General features: G+C 42.5%; 1 protein-coding gene across 2 annotated transcripts; it reads left to right on the top strand.

Annotated features, from left to right (window-relative positions):
• Positions 1–95: 95 nt before the first annotated feature.
• Positions 96–14,443, top strand: LOC112318924 (coagulation factor XIII B chain). 2 transcript variants are annotated; one of them, XM_024576164.4, is made up of 12 exons: positions 96–237; positions 2,017–2,217; positions 3,398–3,583; positions 4,653–4,829; positions 5,208–5,384; positions 7,279–7,458; positions 7,547–7,732; positions 8,985–9,167; positions 11,086–11,286; positions 12,005–12,187; positions 13,078–13,291; positions 14,229–14,443. In XM_024576164.4, exons 1-12 carry the CDS (start codon positions 174–176, stop codon positions 14,263–14,265), a joined length of 1,989 nt encoding a protein of 662 aa, XP_024431932.2. In that variant the 5' UTR covers positions 96–173; the 3' UTR covers positions 14,266–14,443. The 2 variants fall into 2 exon arrangements, with proteins under 2 accessions (XP_024431932.2, XP_045040461.2); XM_045184526.3 differs by lacking the exon at positions 11,086–11,286.
• Positions 14,444–22,105: the final 7,662 nt, after the last annotated feature.

Genomic DNA, 22,105 nt, shown 5'->3' on the forward strand with positions numbered 1-22,105 from the left:
TGTTTTAGTATTATTCGAAAATATTTTAGCTGAACGATTAGGCTTGCTTCCCAAAGACTTAGACGGATGTTGTAAATAATTAACTTTTTCTTGCAGAGAAGTATTATGTACTTAATAAGGAGTCCCCAGGGCTTTCAAATTGTTAAAAATCTTTGTTAAGCGCACCACTGAAGATGAGGTCGAAAGACTTCGCTTTTATTATCATATTAACCATCTCAGGAGAACTCTATGCAGAAGGTAAAATTAATTTTTCATACTCTTTATCCTCTCAAAATTATCCAAGGAAATTCTAATATTCATTTAAATTGAGCTTTTATTATAGACTTTCATTTTTCTGTATCAATTTTATAAAAAACATACTTCTTATAAATATAATTTGTTATAATATTTAGATAGATTGTGTTCCTTTGGGGAAAAAAACTAGTGAACTATTCTTATAGCAACATAACTTAGAAAAGTGGAAGAAGACCCAACACCCTTGGTGTCTCTAGGACTTAGGGCACAGGAGAACAAGATCTAAATATTTTAAAGGGGATTCGGTCTCACAGTGCGGCCATTTGGAGTAGCATGCCACCCTCCATTAGCATGCCATATTATGACCCATTCCTAGTACTGCAAAGCTTGGACAAACCTAATTCTCTGTCCAGGAAGTGAGAGCTTCATGTGGGATTTGGAAAAGGAAGAACCATAAAGCAGCAGAAGGATTTTTGGCTCTTGAAGCTGATTTTCATCCTAACTTATTCTCTCACTGAAGTCAGTAAGTAGTGATTAGCAGGGGGACCCTTTCCTGGTGTTGCAAACAAGGACACGCTTGAAAGGGGAAGGGACTCTATTAACAATTCCGTGGGACAGCAGTGGTGAACGCGGACGGTTTAGACTAACCAGTTGCTGTCGACTCCATATCAGTAGGAAATCTTTATTGCCCAACGGCCTAGTGTGGGGTTGGTGCAGTGACAAGCTGACAGTGTTAGTAGGCTGCAGAGACAAGAAACCCGGCAGGTAATTCCACGTCAGACAGTCTGAGAAGGCAAAGAGGGTAAGCCCAGCGATTGGACTTTTCTAAAGTAAACCCTGGAGGGAATTTGTTGAAATAAACTATCCGAACAGATTATAGTTGCTTTCAGTTGAAGAGTTTACTACACATTTTCTATCAAAAAGAAGGTCTGCAATATTTTAATTTTATATGTAAGCAAAATAAACAGAACACATCCTATTTTTATACGTTTAATTGCACAATAAGATCACATTGGCATGAATGTTTTCCTTTGGTTTTATTTTTTGTCTAAATCAGGATAGAAAAGCCAGCTGATATAATCTTCTGTTAGATGTATCATGAAAACATTGCAATATTCCAGCATGTTCTAATTATTATACGGTTAAAGTGTCCTTTTGCACAAACAAAAAAACTAAGCCGCCCGAAGACAGAGACCATGAGCTCATGTTCCCTCTCCGATCCCAGGTTTATGTATCTGAAGTGGAACTTCACCTGTCCTAACCTCTGCTGCCCGGTATGCTGGCCAGGGCCACTCATGGCTGTTGAGGTGTGGCTGGTCCAGACTGGGGCGCGCTCTCTCTGTCAAGACTCACGGCCACACAGACTTAGTCAGGAAAAAAGCAATGAAAACTATTTTTAACACATGGGAGCAAATAAAACCTATTATTAAAATTAACTCCGACTGTCCCTTTTGTTAATGTGGCTACTAGCAACCCTCAAATGACATGTGGCTTGGGTGATATTTCTAGGAAAGCACTGCTTTATGAAGCTAGGGCTCGCCTCCCCAGGAAGCGGCCTGCCCAGTTTCCATCTGACTGTTTGTCGGGGGGTTGGAGCTGCTTGCAGGGTAAGTCCGACTGGAAAGGGTTGTCACAGGACTGCTTCAAAATTGAGGTCATAAAAATAAGTACTAGCCACCGTGTCTGCAAACGCTTTGAAGTGCATGTCTTGTTGCTTGGCCACCAAGTTCATGGTCCTAGATCCGTTCTTCATTTTCCAGCTTGATTCTTTTCTCATTTCAGAGAAGCCCTGTGGTCTTCCTCGTGTGAAAAATGGGAGGATTGCCTTATATTACTATACTTTTGAAAGTTACTACTTTCCAATGAGTGTAAACCAAAAATTGTCATTTTCCTGCTTGGCGGGTCACACAACGCTCTCGGGGAAGCAAGAGGAGAAAACGGTGTGCACAGCCCAGGGCTGGTCCCCGGAGCCCTGGTGCTTCAGTAAGTCCCCGCCCCGTGTCCACCTGCCTGGCTGTAGTCCATTCGGTCGTGCATATAGGGGGCCAGTCCGAGGGTGAGTCCTTTTGGTAGGTGAGAGCGAAAGGACTGGCCCACTGTCTTTCCCCCTCCCCCCCCCAAATGAAGGCATACTCTGAAATAATGTTTGTCCTTAAAATGTTACTTTTTAATTTGCTAATAATTCCCTGTGAAGAAAATGCAAGTAATTACTGAAATTGGTATTGATCACATTGCAAGGAGCGGAGATGCAATTGAGTTACTTGAAGTACTGATGCGAAGCCAGACAAGTGCTGACCTGTGAGGAATTTGTCAAGGCTCCATGAAGTAGGAACGTGCTCTTGTTAATGGTGTTAAAAATCCTCAAACACAGTGGGCTTAAAAGAGTGGGAAGTAAATCCAAAAAAATTCCTTTTCGTTTGCCATTAATATATCCAGCCCTTCGCTCTGGATATAGTTTCTAAAAGTAGACGGGGGAGGGGGGGAATGACCGTAAGAACTAAAGAATGATACTGTCACACTGAATCAGTTTTTAAATAAATTCGATGCAGAACATGCACGTTATTTCCAAAGTTAAATGGAATCAAGGATTGTAGAGTGAACATTTTTCTCCTTAAAATTCCAAGGGTATATTTTGTTTGCTTTTTTCTTTTGTTGATTATGTTCCAGTTAAGGGTGAGATCATATGGTATTTGTCCCTCACCGCCTGGCTTATTTTGCTTAGCATAATGCTCTCCAGTTCCATCCATGCCATTGCAAAGGGTATAAGCTCCTTCTTTCTCTCTGCTGCATAGAATAACCAGAGACATTGAAATTAAGAACAATGTAACAATAGCCAGAGGGGAGTGGGGAGGGGATAGTGGGGAGAGGGGTCTGTAGGAGCTACTATAAAGGACACGAGGACAAAATCAAGGGGGAGGGTAGAGGTGGGGGAGGGAGGTGGGACTGGCTGGGGTGGGGTGGAGGGATGGGGAGAAAATGCAGACAATTGTAACTGAATAAAAATAAAAAAATATAAAAAAATTGAAATAAAACCCTAACCTGATAAAAAAATAAAAATAAAAAAAATTCCAAGGGTAATTTTAAACTTTTGCCTCCATTTTGTGACTGAGTAGAAGACAAAATTAATTTCACGAAGTTAAGCAAAGAACTATTTTTCCCATAGAAAAATGCACGAAGCCTGACCTGATAAATGGTCACATCTCTGAGGCAAAACTGTTGTACACAGTTCAAGAGACCATGCGTTACCGCTGTAGCTCGGGATACAAAACCCCGGGGGGCCAGGACGAAGAAGTTGTGCGATGTGTTGCGGAGGGATGGTCTTCTCCGCCGGCCTGTAGGAAGGAACAGGGTAAGTGCTTAACCATCACCTCCATCCTGACAAGAAGAGCTTATGTGGCTACTACTTTCGCATATTGGTGGATGGTTTTCATCGAACATAATCGGATTTTCATTATGTCTGCCACTGTAGGAGGTTATCCTATTGTTTTTCTCAAATGCCAGGTGTTTCCTTTATGCAAGGTTCTCAACTCCCACAACGCACCTAATCCAGCTGTCCTCACTTTATACTAATAGTAAAAAAAAGCTCAAGTGGAGCCCTGGCTGGTGTGGCTCAGTGGATAGAGTTTCAGCCTGCGAGCCAAAAGGTCGCTGGTACGATTCCCAGTGAGGGAATGTTCCTGGGTTGTGGGCCAAGTCCCCATTTGGGGGAGCTTGAGAGGCAGTCGATCCACGGATCTCCTGCTTTCTTGTTTCTCTCCCTCTCTTTTTCCCTCCCTTCCTATCTCTCTAAAAATAAATAAATAAAATCTTAAAAAGTTAAAAAAAATAAATGATGAGAATCAACCACACATTGATGTTTCTCTCCCTCTATCCTCCTTTCCCCTCTCTCTAAAAAATAAGTAAATAAAATCTCAAAAAAAAAATTGAAGTGGAATAAAAGGAAAACACCTTCGCAAACCCGTGTCTTGCAACATATATAAATTACTATTTCCTCTTCTAGAGAAGACACCGAGACCACGTACATTATTTTATACTGTAGACTAATCTCAGATATACTTAAAATAGTGCAATAACTTGAATGTGCACACTTTGACAGCGTGCTGTTAGTTGTTTAAATTATACGAATCCACAAATGGCGTGTGATCAAAAATTGTTGAGCCTTCTGTTGAACTTGGCTTTTGGTCAAACACACTAGGCTCGAATTACAAGAATAGAAGACGGTGGGGCTACCACCCAAGGTGAGTGAGAAAAAAAGGGAACAGAGAGGCAACGCGAACTTGGACTCCATTCCATTTTCTGCAAGGGTTGATTCCGCCACGTTGTCCTCAGATTCAGTGACAATTCATTGGGGGATTTGTTTTGGCTATTCCAAGTTCAGTGACGAAGTCCAAAACATAAACACCTGTACTTTCTGTTAGAGACGTGCCTGGCTCCCGACTTGCACCATGGGAATTACTCCACGACGCAGAAAACGTTCCGACTCAAGGACACAGTGCGGTACCAGTGTGACCCCGGCTACTTCACCGCCGGGGGAGGGGCCACGGAGGAGGCGGAGTGTCGCCCGTATGGGTGGTCCCTCCCACCAAGATGTACCAGTAGGTTCTTGTCGGAACACTCCCTCTTGCTCTGAAAATGTCCTTTCAGGCAGATGTGTGTATAAGTTGTGGTACTAATTATGTTCAATTTTCTTCTTCTTTTTTTTTTGCTTCTGCTTTTAATTACGTTGACAGTAGGTTTTGATCCTCAAAACCTGTCTCATAGGAAAACAAAGTTTTAGCTCAAATAATTAAATTTAAATCAGCCTAATGATATTTTAATAAATATATAAATTGACAAGCGTTTATTTTATATAATAATATATGGTGAATTTAGTAATTTCTATTCTGGATATGACATGTAAGTGGTGTGTGAATTGTGTTCTAGCAAGAAAAATAACACGCCTTTGTGTTTTCACTTGTCTTTTTTATTTTTAGAATTAAACTGCTCTTCTTTAAGATCAATAGAAAATGGTTATTTTCATCCTGTCAAGCAAGCCTATGAAGAAGGAGATGTAGTCCAGTTTTTCTGTAATGAAAATTATTACCTCAGTGGCCCTGATTTAATTCAGTGCTATAACTTTGGCTGGTACCCAGAATCTCCTGTATGTGAAGGTAACTTTTAAAATTTCACACATACAAATAAAATATCCTGTATTTTTCCTCTTTTTAAAAAAATACTTCTATACTTCATTTGTTAAGGTCAAATTATATTTTCTTTTTTAAAAAAATTTTTATTGTTATTCAATTACAGTTGTATGCCTTTTCTCCCCTAACTTCAAATTATATTTTCAATTAATGTTTGCATTTAATATTACTCTGCATTCATTTCTAGGGTACAGCATAGTGGTAAGACAATCATACACTTTATAGAGTGGGTTCCCCGATATTTCTAGTACCCACCTGTCACCACACATAACCTAACCGGCTCTACTTCTATGAAAAAAATGCCTTTGATGGTATCCAATTCTTGTCCGTAGTGCTATTTTAAAAAAAAAATACTGTCTTTTACAACAGTGCTATTTCCAGAAAACTTTAATCCAGTTAATCTAAAGATATCTAAGTTTCGTATTAGATTGTAGAACGGATATGAAGTTTAAACTCATTTTTTAAAGAAGCCCCTTTTGTAAATTTTAAACCTCTGATTATAATGAATACGTTTTCCTAACTGGGAAGTACTAGATCTGATTACCCAAGCTGGCAGCCTTGCGGGGAGCTGTCTTGGTTGGCCACGCATTTCCTGATGTGAAGGCACACTGCCACCCAAATCAGTCAGCGTGCCAAGGTGTGCTTGCAGTGTCTCTGGCCACTGGTGGGTAGAGGGAGAGGGCACAGTCATAGCCTGGCTAGTGCCTCCCTGCCCTACCAGCCCCATCCCCAAAAGACATTCAAACGGAGGGAGCAGAGGAACAACGGAGCCAGAGGCTGGAGTCACAGGAGAGAGGGGTCATGAGCCAGGCATGCAGGTGACCTCCAGAAGCTCCAAAGGGCCAAGACGCCCAGCCTCTCCTAAAGCCTCCAGGAAGAACGAATCTCTCCTGACACTCAGTTTTAGCCCCTTGAAACTGAGTCTGGACTTTGGCTTCTAAAACTATTAAAAAATAAATGTGTTATTGTAAGCCACTGTGTTGTGGTAATTTGCCGCAACAGCCGTAGGGAATTAATAGAGTCAGTATTTTATAAATTTAAGGATAGGTTTTAATTCAGAGAGACACAGGTTCAAGAATAGATCCTTCATTTACTAATAATTTGCTTGCTTTATAAGTTTTAATCATTTTGGAATATGGGAGGGGCTATAGTCCCCCCTTAGTAAGGTTATTTCAGGGCTAGACAAGACTGTGGATGTAAAATGCTTGCAGTTTTACAGGTTTCTATTGGCGCAAAGCCACATCGTCACAACCTTAGCAGCTTACACCGCACCCTTGGGTCCTCGGACAATTGCGGGGGGTCAGGATTCTGGCCACAGCTCAGCTGGCTTCTCCGTCTCCGTGTCTAACAGAGCGGCAGTCAGGTGTAGGGGGTGGGGGGTGCGGCATCTCATTTGAGGCTTCATTGGAGAAAAACAGACCTCCACGCTCACGGGGTTGCGGGGAGGGGGGGGGGCACCCAGGGCTTTGCGGGCTGCTGAACGCAGGGTGTCCCGTCTCTTCTGGCTGCGCGTGCAGGCAGCGCTCCCTCCGCCCTGGCCTCCCAGAACCTCATGGTGGTGAGGCAGCTTGCTTTGCTCAGCAAGAAGGACTTTATACTGTTACGCCGCACATCTTGTATCCATAACACATCCACTCATCCCATCATCTACGCTGTATTCTGCGGGTTCGAAGCCAGTCTCCCCTCCTGCTCACGGGGACGGGTGTGCCACAGGGAACTCAACACTGGAGATCACGGCGTGAGGCTGGAGTCTCTCTGCCCTCGCTCCTATGGCACTTGGCACAACAGCATGCCTAGCAAATCTTGAGCATTGCTGTTTTTGGTAATTAGATGGCTAAAAATGTGGGCATTTTTCCCTCAGGAAGAAGAAACCGATGCCCTCCTCCACCGCTGCCTCTGAACTCCAAGATTCCCACCTACTCAACAACGTATCGCCACGGAGAAGCAGTTCGGGTAGAATGTGAACTGAACTTTGAGATTCAGGGACCCGAAGAGATTCGCTGTGACAACGGGACCTGGACGGAGCCTCCAAAATGCGTTGGTTAGCAACACCTCCCCTAAGCTCTCCCCAAAGTGACACCGGCCTGCGGCGCTAAGGGGCCTCTTCTCTCGACATTGTGCCTTTTCAGAAGTGAAGGAGAAGGCAGCTTGTGAGGAGCCACCCGTGGTTGAGAATGGCGCAGCAATCCTCCAGTCTGGGATTTATTACAATGGGGACAGAGTGACATACGGCTGTCAAAGTGGTTATGACCTCCACGGGCCAAAGGAAATAATCTGTAAACACGGGACCTGGACGCGCCCCCCTGAGTGTGTTGGTACGTGTGCTCCCGAGCATCCATAGCTGATTTTGTAAGAATCCCCATTCTCTTTATTTCATCCACAGCCGAATGGCAGAGACCCCGACAGAGAAGAGTTAGAAACTGCTGGGATTTTGTGTGTGTCTATGGGTAGAATGGAAGCCAGCGTAAGGGATTGGGAAACTTAAAAAAAAAACAACAATTTTGAATGTACATTATGGCTAGACGCTCCTATCTGCCACCTAGGAGATTTAAATGACAGCACATTAGTGCTGATGTGCTTCGTTAGGGAAATCAGCAAGGACATGAAGGATTGAGGGACTGGCCATGACCTCCATCTACTTCCTCTCCCTCTGTGTCTGATGTTGGGTATCCAACCTTCGGGCATCTCTGGGCCACACTGGAAGAAGAAGAGTTGTCTTGGGCCACACATTAAATATATAAACACTAACGAAAACTGATGAGCAAAAAAAAGATTTTAAGTAAATTCATGATTTTGTGTTGGGCGACATTCATAGCCATCCTGGGCTGCATGTGGCCTGCGGGCTCGGATGGGACACCCCTGCCAGGGCAGAGGGCTCTGCTCCTGACCCTGGGCCAGTCCTGCTGATAGTACTTCCGCATCTGGCGCTTCCAAGCCTCTGCCCTCTGAGACGGGTCCCTGGTCTTCTGTTTTACCGAAGGGCACAACCTGGGTGCGCCACCATTGCTGGGTGCTCCCCTTCCACTCTTCCTCTTGTTTCTCCATTGGGTCCTGGAGAGGCCTCTACAAACACACGCACCAAGGGCGTCTATTGCATACAAGAAAAGCTACTAGAGACGGTAGAGAAATTAGCAGAGTTAGTGGAAGACCCGAAAGACAAAGAGAAATGGAAATTTTGATCCCTGGGTTGACTGCCACCTGAGACGAAGGGAAATGAGGAGAAAATGAACATGGACGATGACCAGGGACATATTGAGACTCGCCCCTGATCCTCAGGTTGAAGAGCGCTGCTTATCCTTCCACACATTGTAAGAATATCTACATCGCGATTCTTTCACAAGCCAGAAAAGTGAAAAATATTCATCTTCAACCTAGGGCAAAACATTTGCTGCTTGGTCTTGCTTAGTACATTTGAAAACTAGTGGAGCAGAATAACATCTCTGGTTTCTGGTGAACTTAGAAATCAGTTGTCTGAATTAGATGGTTCACACATTGGAGCACTGTTGTATGGGGAACTGTATTATATCATCGCATTCACGGGAATTTTCAAATAACCTTTTGTATCAGCAAACAGTGAGACGTGTAAGCCTCCACCGGACATCGTGAACGGGGCTGTTGTCGATGGGTTACTGGTGAACTACGCGGCGGGCTCCTCGGTGGAGTACAAATGCCACCAGTACTACCTACTGAAGGGGGAAGAAAGGTCTCACTGTCAGCACGGCCAATGGTCAGCCCCGCCTGTTTGCTTAGGTAAGACCGAGAACGCATTGAATGTTCTTCAAAAGCTTTCCCCAGCTTTACGGAGACAACTGACGTATAACCTTGCATCAGAGGAAGGTGTACAGGTGTGAAGATTTGATACACTTACAGAGCCTTGTGAAAGGACCACAGCCAGGTGACTTTACGTAGTCCTCACCCCAGCTAATTACCATTTTTTGTCGTTATTTTAAAAAAGATTTTATTTATTTATTTTTAGAGAAAGGGGAAGGGAAGAAGAAAAAGAGGGAGAGAAAAATCAGTGTGTGGTTGCCTCTCGTGTGCCCGCCCCCCCGCCCCGACACCTGGCCTGCAACCCCGGCAGGTGCCCTGACTGGGAATCAAACCAGCGACCCTTTCATTTGCAGGCTGGTACTCAGTCCACTGAGCCACACTGGCCAGGGCTGTTGTTATTTTGGATGAGAGCATTTAATATCTACTCACGTGGTAACTGTCCTGTATGCGAGCGATACTGTGAACTATAGTCACCATGCTGTCCATCACAGCCCTAGAACGTATTTCTCTTAGAACATGTTGATTTTCTTTTACCATTATGTTCGCATTTTTATGTGATTTTCATACAATGTTTTGTAGCATGGACATAATTTTGTGTAAATTTTTTTCACATGTTTTCCCTTATCATTTCCTTAAGCAGAAAATCTCCAATTGCTTAGTGTCTAGGACTATATTATTTCTTACCCAGCTACTTTTAAAAATTGTGGTAAAATATAAACAAGAAACTTTATTATTTTAACCACTTTTGAGGGTGCATTTCAGCAGCATTAAGTGTATTTACATTTTGGTGACTTGCACTTTTTAGGTTACCTTTCTCCTAATTGAAATGTCCTATTCGTATAGAACTCAAGGTCTCTGCTTGTATGGTACTCAGGATGTCACTTGGAGAGACCGTAATCAATCTAGGGAGGGAGAAAGAGAGAAATGACAATGTGTTGCTTTTCACATGCCCCCAGTCGGGGACCTGGCCAGAGACCCAGGCATGTGCCCTGACCTGGAATTGAACCTGCAATCCTTTGGTTTGCAGACAGCACTTAATCCACTGAGCCACACCAGCCAGGGCTCTAATGCATTCTTCAGTACAGCATATTGGTATTAGTTTCTTTGCTACCACTCCTTTGCTTGAATGGTCGGTCACCCTTTTTATACTTTGTTGAGGAATTAAAAACGTTTTTGTAGTTACTCCCAATACATTTGGCACTGGGACGTGGTATAGCTCAGGGAAATGTTTCCAGTGGAAAACTGGGGCAGCCATCTAAATAAGTACCTGACTTTTGAGATAACTTCAAGGAAATAACATTCACCTGTGACTTTCAGCTTAAGAGTTTTGCCTCATTTTATAACTTGCTAGTCAGGGTGACGTTTCAAAGTAACGTGACTGGTCTCTACGGTTGCAATTGGTGCCTTGTACTTTTGCTTATAGTAACTATAAATTTCCTCTAAGTTAAAGTTGTCACTCAATTCACAACATCAGCTCTGTAGACTACAAAAGCAAGGGAATATGATATTGCAATAACCACGTAGGGTGTCAGATGGTTACTAGACTTAGCAGGTGGCCACTTCATAAGGTACCTCAATGTCTAATCACTATGCTGTACTCCTGAAACTAATGTAATATTGGAGGCAACTGTCCTGCAAACATTTTTTTAAATTACAAAAAACAAAGTCAGTCATTACCGTTTAGGGGATCATGAAGACAATAGGAAGTGCATAAACCCAACTGACAGTAAGAAAAAGTAAACGCTTCATTTTGTGCATGTTGGCGGAGGTCGAATCGTGATCAATGCTGAATATCCAATGTCGCCGTTGGTGCCAGTCCTCGCCTCTCTTTTGGGATGGTATGACTTTCACAGTTGCCAGAGGGGTGCAGGACTGAAAAGAGCACTGTGTCTTGCAGAGCCGTGCACCGTGAGCGAGGGGGACATGGAGAGAAACAACGTAGAGGTGAAGTGGAAGTACGCCGGGAAGGTCTTACATGGAGACTTCATAGATTTTGTGTGCAAAGAGGGATTCGATCTGTCTCCACTCACCCCGCTTTCTGCACTGTCCGTGCAGTGCAACAGGGGGCAGGTGGAGTACCCTTTATGTGTGAGAAAAGGTAAAACAGCAGTGCCGTCTATGGTTTTTCAAGGGGTCACTGTCGCCCCTTGGGTTCCAAGTATAAGACCCAAAGCAATTTGCCACCATCACCTTTGAATCCATAAAATGGGGAATGGTCTGATCGACTTCCAGTGTACCCATACACTTAATTAGGGAGACTATGCTGACCTCATTTAGTTTCAGTCAGTCAGGATTACAAAGGGAGAAGTCAAGAAGTTGGATAAATGCCACCAGACTAAAGGGGGATCCATCGCGCTCACTAGAGCGACCAAGAACTCTGAAACATCGCTCACCCCGGGGCTTGCTGGGGAGCGTTCTCTCAGAAGAGGGCTTGGTGTGGAGTGACAGATTCCGTGCGCTCCTTGGACCTAAAACTCTGACTTGTCAGAAGAAAAAATGGGAGAGAATACATAAAGGGTGGCTTCAGGAGGAATTGCCTACATTTCACTTTCAGCCAGGTAGAGAGCGAAAAATAAAGTCACAATGGCCAAGTCTTGGCTAACTTTACATGTGTATTTAAATAGTATAATGCGAGATTCTGACGGCAACAGTAAACTTTATACTATGAAGTCAGTGCAGAAATGCTCCTGATATTTAAAACTTATTTGAGAGCCGGCTTCTACGTGATTTTCCATGAAATATTTCATTGTCTTTCTGTAGCAATCACAAGAGCGCTGGACACTGATTGTGGCATCTCCTTGCACGTATTTTTGCAGAATCTAAAGGAATGTGTGCACCTCCTCCATTTATTGCAAATGGAGTCATTGTTCGTTTAAAATTCGAACCCTACGAAAACGGCTCCTCGGTGGAATACAGGTGTTTCCAGCACTATTTCCTACAAGGGTCTAAAGAGTCCTATTGTTTGGAAGGGGTGTGGACCGCGCCACCCTCGTGTTTAGGTATGTGCTACTGTTTACGTCTCTATGTAATAAAATAAAATGACCTTCTTTCACTTTCGATTCTCTTTGAGTTGCTCCAGCACTAGTAGAATGCTTAACGTCCTACATTTGTATTGTTTTGTTAGAGAGCTCACTTAGTCACTGACGCCTATTCTTGCCTTGGCGATTTTCAACCAGTGCACCACGTGAGTTTCTAGAACGCGCAATACCTGACTGTTTAGTCCGGGCTGCTCCCCTCTTTTCCCTTAAGTTGTCCAATAAAAAAATGACAACAGCCAAATCGACAACGGCCATCCGTGTGAATGAATCAAAATTACACTTACTTTTTTAATCAGATTAGCAAAATATATAACACATATTTTGCTGGGCTACAGAATTTTAGTAATCAGTTCATGCGTGCCATGAGATTAAAAAAAAAGGCTGAAAACCGCTGCTCTAGATCATAAATAATTATAGCCCGGCTTGCTCAGACCAATTCTTGTTAGGTACACACCATCCATCAGGTCGGTAGTGGTGGGGTGTGGGCTGGTGAGATCAATGAGCCGTAGTGGTCAGGATAAATATGTGAGTGCTTAGTACTCGGTGTGATTGGTTCTGTGTAATATAAAGATGACTGCGATGTAGAAACACAGGTAGGAGCGGCCACCTCCATCTAGAAAGATGAGGCATGTCACTGTCTTATCAGCAAGGCCCATCCTGGAGGAGCAGAGAGAAAAGTGGCGGCGGGTTTTCCGAGAGCTCTGAATAGGTTTCCTGACATGAACATTAACTGTCTAACTTACCTGTCCTGCTCATGTCCTGAGATTTTAAGGTTCTCACGAGGAGGGAACACAGTACTCCCTGGTAGTGCCAACATGTAACGAGATCCATTCTTTCCTTTTCTTTTTCAGAGCCCTGCAGGTTATCATTCGTTGAAATGGAACATAACAACTTACTCCTGAAATGGGCTTTTGATAACAGGCCATTTATTATCCATGGCGAGTATGTGGAGTTTGTTTGCCAAGGAGACAGTTTTCTGCCCGAGTTATCTGCTACGGGGTCCGAACTGAGAGTGCTTTGTGACAGAGGGCAGCTGAGATATCCCAGATGTGTTCAAAGGGAAAGGTAACGGTATCTGGTTTTGGTCATGCCGTTCATTGACAGAGTCATCGTGTTGTAAATTTCAGAAATATGAGGTTGTACGACACTTGCACTTTATGGTCATTATGAAGAAAAATAATAATTTTTTTTTTAAACCAAGCAAGCTCCTAGAAGCGTTAATTAATGCAACAAGCTTTCTGAGCTGTCTGAACTCAAAGCATTGTGTGCTATGTGATACACACGGCACTTTGGCAATTTGGTAAATAAATCAATTTGTGCGTGCAATATTTGAACGTGGAAGAATTAACCTATGTGTTCTGAGCTAGAAAATCACATTTTCTCTCACTTCCCAGCATAAGTTAATGAATAATTAATAAAGATTAGAAACACAGTTATACAAACCTTTCTACTGATTGATGAGCGTGTTAATAACAATGATTAAAATTATGGTATTTATTATCAGGAACAAATTTCTACATGCAAATTTAACATCACTTACCGGAGTTTCCTCATATGAAAATTTAAAAAATGTATTTTCAACTTCTTCATAAATGTAAAATAACCTGTTTTCTTTTAAAAATATTAAAATAATACAATAAAATAATGTGTGTAAACTTTTTTATTTTTAATTGTGGTAAAACTCAAAATAGAAAAATGTTATATGTTATTTAAATGTTTTAGTGCATCTTGGATTTCTAATTTTTAAGAGAAAAATAAGTAAATAACTTAGAAAAATGGAATAAAGAAACAGTACTGATATAGTAAATGATATTAAGTTTATAAAAAGGAATTGGTGGCCTAATTGTTTCAAGTGTGGTTTTATGCTTTAGAAGGACCTAGTCAAAAATAACAACTAATTATATGAAATATCAAAGGGCTAAGACTGTAATAAATATTTAAACAGCAATGATGCTTTATTTCAAAAATCTCTCTCTCTCTCTTCCCTCTGTCCCCCATCCAGTTCACTGTTTTATCATCAAGAACCCTTAAAGACATAAATTGAACGGCAGCAAGAAGAATCATATTTCAACACATTATAAAATCATTTGAGAAACATAATTTTTAGGAGAAAAATATTGGACTAGAAACCTCTAAGTTTTTACTTATCTGCAGGTTTGAATCTAAATCATTTATGATGAACATTTTCTTCACCTGGAAATAAAAACCAGAACAAGTCTTTTGATTTCTAGTTTGTCTTCTGTTATAGTGTTGACGCATCAAAATATTTGTCTTCTACTGTCCATTTACTCCCATTATTTTTAATTCAATCTTCAAGTCAAAAAATAACAAATACCCTAATGATAAGGCACGCTACCTTGTATGAGAATATTTTCTTCGATGAAGAAGAAGAGACTTTTGACAGTCACTGATTGAATGAGAGGCTAGAGTGGTTTTTGTAGAGACACGGGTGACAGTAATGACAGGAGACTGATCTGACAGAGGCCATGGAAAAGAACTTGGGACAGTGATGTCTTCATCTGAGCCAGCTCCCATGGTCACTCACACGGGAGGTGGAAGGAAGAGAGATTTAGGACGTGAAGTCTTTGGGAAGCTAATGGATTAGACATGGAGTAGGAGCGAGGGAGCCAGAGAAAGGCCTTCAGAAGGCCCGCTAGGTCTCTGGCTTGACCAAGTGGACAGGGGGCTGTCTCAGTGGGACAGGATGCATTGGAGGAGGAAGCACTGTGACCGAATGGCAAGCAGATGCAGATGTTTGTGTCAAAAATGTAGTTGCCAAGCAACAAGATTGCAGGAGCAGTTGATTCTCATGGTTGATGCTGTGATGCATCACTAAGATTCCTTTCAGAAACGACTTCCTCCCGCAGTGTCTGGGAGTTCAAACTGATCAGCTCCCGAGGGGGTCCTAACTCCTTCAGGGGGGCCTGAATTGGTGAGTGGTCAGCAGCAGTTTTAAGGAAAAGGCCCCTCACCCCAACTTAGACTAACTCTAAAGGGTCATCCCAGCTTTGGGGCTCTCCATAAAGTTAGCAGATGCCACCATCAGAAACTTGTTTGCAGTTCAGCTTGTCCAGCCTGATTTCCCTTCCACAGGGGTGGATTCCAAAAGTAGTCCCTAAACACCCTCTTGGCTGCTGATTTCCATTTCACAGCCTGCTTCCCGGAGAATCCAAGCCATGGGAGCCATATAAGCTGGGCAATCAGAGAAGAACTCTGTTTGGGGCCTGGGTGAAAAAGGTGAAGCGATTCAGAAGTACAGATTGGAAGTTACAAAATGGTCGTGGGGAAGTAAAGTGCAGAGTAGGAAACATAGTCAGTGATATTGGGATGACCACACGGACACTGCCAGGCGGGTACTGGAAATATCGGGGGACGCTTTGTAAAATGCGTGATCGTCTAACCACTATGCTGTACATCTGTAGCTAGCACAAAATAATATTGAATGGGAACTGAAATTTAAATTTCCTTTTAAATTAGGAAGTTGATGAAAATAATGCGGAGTCATCGGTTAGAAGACGTCTGTTAGAACAAGGCAGCACAGAGGTTAGAAGTAGGCCCAGGTTGGGGCTCTGAGAGGCTCTGAGGTTTAGTGCCTGGTGGTAGGGAAGCTGTCAATATAACGAGGGACCTGATAAGGCAGGAGGAGCTGGTCCAGGTGAGACTGCCCACATTCCCCATCGCCTTTAAACAACAGCATCATCACCTGGCCATTGAGACTGGAGCGGGTTGAGGAATAAAATTATAAGGCACAAAGAAACAGAGACATGGGTGTCTTGAGTTTGTCATGAGAGTATCAGGGTGAAGGGACAGAGGTAGGTAGCCTGGCACGGGAGACAGGAATAAAGGAGGTCTTTTTGCATAAAGCAGGAAAATAAACTGAGCATCTTCAAATGAAATGGGAAGGGGTCAAGAAGGACAGGTGGAAGATACAGAGGGTGTTTGCAAATGGATCGCAGATGGATTGCAAATGGGTCGAGTGGAAAGAGATGGGACTTAAGGCCCAAGGAGAGAAAGACTCGTTTGTGGTTGAGAGGAGGGACTGGGATTGGGGCCAGAACACAGTGATTCATGACTTACAGCTTCTGTTTCCTCTGTGAAGGGAGAAGCCATCTGTTGAGAATGAGGAAGGATATGTGGGGAGAGAAGTTAAGGGACTGAAGAAACCAGAAAAGGTCTGAAAAAGTCACCTGGAGAGGGAGCGAGGCGAGAGCAGGTGGAGGGGTCGCTGGGCAAAGAAGCGCATCCGGCCAACAGACTGGCTGGCTGTTACCCCAAATTATCACCTCCATAAGCTGTGTGAGGTGCTGAGGATAATGGTACAAGAGTGACCACTCTGCTTTTCAGAGAACTTTGTGATGAAATAATTTCTTAATCATTAGTGAATATGAAGCAAAGCTTGCTTAAGTGACTTGGCATCTTTGTAGCACAGGGACATGAGGTCAAAGATCAAAGAATGGCTAATGCGGTGGTCGCCCCGGGTGCTCCAAAGCTTAGAACGGTGCTGCTCAGGTTCTGCGCTGAGATGCTTTAATTTTTCAAAAGAAGTTAAGAATTCATCGATATCTCTCTGTTCAGGACACAGAAAGATCAAAACACTGGAGAACATTATGCACTGAACCTGAATTCATGGCAAGTCAGCGTGATTCCTTTGGAGAAAAAAAAAATGGAGAAAATGGGAAGTGTCAGGTCTAACCCAAATTGAGAAATAGTTTGGCTAATATATGTTGGCTTACTTATAATTTGGAGACTAGTTATCAGACAGAAGTTCAATATGATGGGGACTTTAATTTGCTTTTGTATGTTTTCAAAATAACTTACGAGAAAAAAAATTCAGTTGCTATGTTCACTTAGCATCAGGTAAATTGTTCTATGACCAGATATTTTAAGATTTACAACGTTCGCCCTAGCCGGGTGGCTCCGTTAATGGGAACACCACCAAAAGATTGTGGGTTTGATCCCTGGTCAGGGCACATCCCTAGGTTGCAGGTTTGATCCCTAGTCAGGTGTATGGGAAGCAACTGATCAATCTTTGTCTCTCACATCAGTGTTTTTCTCCCTCTCTTCCCCCCTCTCTAAAATCTATAAGCATGTTCTTGGGTGAGGGTAAAAAAAAATACTATGCCCTAGAAGTTGACTAAGAATTATATACTTGACTTAAGTCAACATTAAAATAGACCAAGCTTGAAAAAAACTTAAAACCAAGACTTCACAGGATAATAGTGTTCCACTAAGAATGTAACTTGTATTTTGTGTAAGAGAGGACAGAGCTCCAGTAAGGAGAAAACAAAGTTTATTACACCCACAAGTCCTAGAGACTGAGAGGAGAAGGTAGGGATGAAGGGAAGGGTTAGGCTACTGATTTTACCGGGATTTGCTCTGGAGAGCAAGGTGGGCGGAGAGCACAGATTTGGATAGGCCAGTGTGAATAACGCTGGCTGGCTTTGGGCCGTAAGGTGGCCTCTGGTTCCTGGCACTTGGCACCGGGATGAATAAGTTATAGGATTATTGATACAGAACAGACCTGGGGGGGGCGAATGATATACTATTACCGAATGGACCCCCCCTTTGTGTTCCAGGGGTCTCCCTCGTACTAGGTTTGCCTTGCCCTCTGCCAGGGAAAAGTGTCTTTCAATGCCAGAGATTGGTGAAAAGGAAAGGAATTATTTACTTAAAAAGTTATACAGACATAGAGTAATCCCTTAATGTCTTCATTAAAATACTAAAGTCCCTTAGAATACCCACAAATGCACACAGTCCTTCCTTCTCCCTCTGCCCAGTCTGGGGTACTGCAGGAAAAGAAATAGAAGTCTGTGCCTCAGGCGGCCCTTCAGTTCCCGGCACCATCAGCTGTGTCACCGCTGCGATCTCCAGTTCTCAATCCAAACCCATGTGGCACCTTCTCACGGCCCACCAGCAAGAGTCCTTTCCACCCCTCTCCTTCCCTGCAAGGTCTTTCCTGCTTCCTAAGCCACATGGCAAAAGGGAGCACCCCAATGCTGCTTGGTCCCAACCCTCCAGCACAGCTGCCATTCCTGGGTTTAAATCCCAGCACCAATCTTCCCGTGCAGCCCCATCTCCGACTCTGCCCACAATCAGTTACACCTGCCAGCATTCCTGTATTTTCCAAGCTTTTCTGGGCTGCCATAGTGAGTCTGGGCAGGCATGGCCCCATGGCGTGGAACCAATCATCTCCAAGCTCTCACACAGGCACTGTAACCAGGGGGAGTTGCCTCCCAGTTACATCCTGGATGGAAGTCACTCCCATCCCCCTGGTTCAAAGCATGGCTACAGCTATTTAACATATCCATGAAACCAGTTAAAGCTTATAGTATGTTAAATGACTACGCCTGAAGTTATTTGCAAAACTGTTGCTATGCAAAACACCTCTCAATGACCCTGCTCCATGTGTCCCATCCCCCAGTTCAGACCTGCCGGGGTGAGGACACCCCATATTTTAAAAATATTTCCTGGACACCCTGAGTTCTGGACCCCATTACAAATCCCTGTTGGGGTCCCCTTGGCTGCACCCTGTTACATTATGGCCTCCTAGAATGCAGGGACCAGATAGAAGAGATGTGACTCACGACTGGTTAGTTTTCAAATGAAAGACATGATCCTGGCTGGTACCTTGACTGTCTTTGATTTTGACAGATTGTCCCAGCCAGAAAGTTTTTCTCAGATAGCAAACCATCATATTATACAGAAAATGGAAAATAGTTACCATGGAACTTTCTACTGAATGAAAAATCTGTCCTTCAGAGGCAAATATCAGAATCTATGATCTCTACAATGTGTTACTGATGATGCTCAGTATCGAATAACACATGAGCAGACATGCAAAGAAGTAGAAAATATGAACTGTATTCAGGAAAAAGGCTATCAAAAATACAAACCTAAAGACAAACAATATGCTAAAATAAGTAAGAAAAATGTCACTTTTAAATGACTGTGAAATATAAGTTAAAGAATCTACTGGAAAAAAACCCATATAATTTGTAAAGACTTACAGAGTTTAAGAATAGAGGTATGCGTTTCTAAGAAAGAACAAAAAGTGAATGAAGACTATATATATTTCTATCTTTAAATATGTTAAAACACAATGTAGAGTTTAAAACCAATGTGTAAGAAAAACAATATAGGAAAAAATATAGGAGAAAATATATGTTGGCAAGGTTCTGACATTTTACATGATGTAGCAAAAAATACATTATCTGTTGGGTCTGTGATAGGTGAAGGATATATATATAAGATCTAGATAATCTACTGAAAATTGATAAATAATAACCAAAAAATTATATAAAATGAAATGCTAAAAGCATGAGACTAATGTAGAATAATTCAGGGAAGGATTCTAAGGAATACAAACAAATAGCTGGGACAGATTAGAAGTGATTGGTAAATGGTATAAATCATCAATATTAGTTATTGATATTAAATTAAAATTAACTAGGTCAATGAAAAACAAGGTAAAGTAGTGTTGGATAAGCATGTTTTCCAAACGAATAATTTAAGTGTGAAAACGCATGTTGAAAACAAAACGTAGAAAAATATAAACGTTGTATGAACTTGATGAGGATACCGGCCCATGGGATCTGTGTGTTGTGGCTGAGATGAGACAAATTCACATGGACTATCAAGTCCTGTGGAGGAAAAGGGACGGCACGGCCACTCTCTCAAGGGGAGAGCACCTCGGAGTGCCTTGGCCACTCTCTCAAGAGAAGAGTGCTCCAACCTCTGCCTGGACAAGCTTTTATTGTTTTTCTGGGCCCATTACATTGAGGATGGTCCTCATTTACTATGCACAGGTTCGCTTTAGGTGGTTACAGAAAACAAAGGAGAGGGTGTTGCTAATTACATAAAAGAGGAAGGATATTTGCCAATGCAAGGGGAAAAATGGTTGAACTGGTTACACCCATCTTTGGGAGGTTTAGCATAGATTTTAGGAAGTTACTCTAAAAATATGAAGTAAACGTTTGCTGACTCAGTTCAGGGTGGGGGAGTTTTAGCAAAAGCAAGCCTTATAGTGGCCTAGGTACAATGCTGGCCTGATTCCCCACGGGAGAACCTATCTGTGGGCATGGGTCCTGTGTGTTGGACCTCGCTCCCCACTGGCCTTTCTGAGTGGGGGCTGGGCCCATGCTATGCAGAACGGTCTCCTATATGAAGATATGTGTGAAAATTGAGTGGTTATGATAATATCAGATCCAATAAAATTTAAGAGAGTTACCAGAAAATAAGGAATGACAATTTTAAGAAAAGAGTAAAATACAATTTTATAATTTAGGAAAATTTAAGATTTCCACAAAAATAGAGCTTCTAGAACTAATACATAAAAACAGTTCTTTTATATTAGAGAAAAATATTTAGAAAATTAAAAATGAAAAAGAACACTATCCTTTATAAGGATTTTTTTTTAAATCTTAAAATATTCCAGTTAAAGGTAAGATCATATGGTATTTGTCCCTCATCATCTGGCTTATTTCACTTAGCATAATGCTCTCCAGTTCCATCCAAGCTGTTGCAAAGGGTATAAGCTCCTTCTTTCTCTCTGCTGCATAGAATTCCATTGTGTAAATATACCATAGTTTTTTGATCCACTCATTTGCTGAATAACAATAAAAATTTTAAAAAATCTTAAAATATTAAGAAATAAATTTGACAAAATATTCATAAGATCTCTACACTGGAAATTGTAAAATACTACTGAAAAATTTTTGAAGATTAAACAGTCCATGATATTTACAGATTGGAACCCTTACTATTGTTATGTCGAGTTTCCCTAATTCATTTATGCTTTAAATATGACCCAAGTAAAGTTCTCTTATTTGACCAAAAATAATTGTCAACGTGAATCAAAACTTCACATAGAAATGGCCAGAACAGTCTTGAAAGAGAACAAAATGGAGGGTTTTTAATCCTCAGGATCTCGATTGATAATACAGATTGCCTGTCTGTCACCGTGTGGAAGTGTCATAGCATCAAATGCCTGGACCTGTGGGAAAGAGGGGGGCCAGAAATATGCACCCAAACACAGGTCACTGGTCCCGCCCCCACAGAGCTGAGTGGGGGAAGTGACACAGATCCCGGCCCGCAGGATCCGGTGTTGTGGCTGCAATATACAAATACACACGGACTACAGAAATCCTGTGGAGAAAAAAGGATGGCATGGCCACTCTCTAAGTAAGAGAGGGCGAGAGGGCTAGAGAGAGCCCAAGAGAGAGAGCTGACCCCTGCCTGGACAGGCTTTTATTGTTTTTCTGGGCACATTACATGGAGGATGGTCCTCATTTACTATGCACAGGTTCAACACAGGTGATTACCTTTTAAGGACAACAAAGGACAGAATACTGCTAATTACTTCAAAGACAAGGATGTTACAGCTCAAGGGGGAAACTGGTCACACTCCATACTTGGGTGGTTTAGCACAGACTTTAGGAAGTTAAAGATACTCAGTAAAATTTGCTGCCTCAATTCAGGGTGAGGGAGTTTTAGCAAGAGCAAGTCTCATAGCAGTCAAAGTACAATGCAGACCTGATTTCCCCACTGGAGAACCTATCCATGGACGTGGGTCCTGCCTGCCAACCTCGCTCCCCACTGGCTTTTCTGAGTGGGGTCTGGGCCACATTTCCCACGCTTGGAACAGTTCCCCACATCTCCCCCCTTGTTTTTAGTTAGGACCGCTATAGATCCCACAGAGCCCTGGGAAAATAATTTGTAAATGCAGCGAAGTACACAGAGCATTATTATAATCAGTAAGCAACCAGTGGCTCCAAAGACCCACATTCTCAGATTAAGCCCATCAAACAAGTTTTTTGGGTTTAGCCAGTCAAGATTGTCATGGAGGGTTTGGAAAATCTCTTGCTTAGTCAAGCACTGAAT

The sequence above is a fragment of the Desmodus rotundus genome, chromosome 10, assembly GCF_022682495.2.
Source record: "Desmodus rotundus isolate HL8 chromosome 10, HLdesRot8A.1, whole genome shotgun sequence".
NCBI classification, from domain to species: domain Eukaryota; kingdom Metazoa; phylum Chordata; class Mammalia; order Chiroptera; family Phyllostomidae; genus Desmodus; species Desmodus rotundus.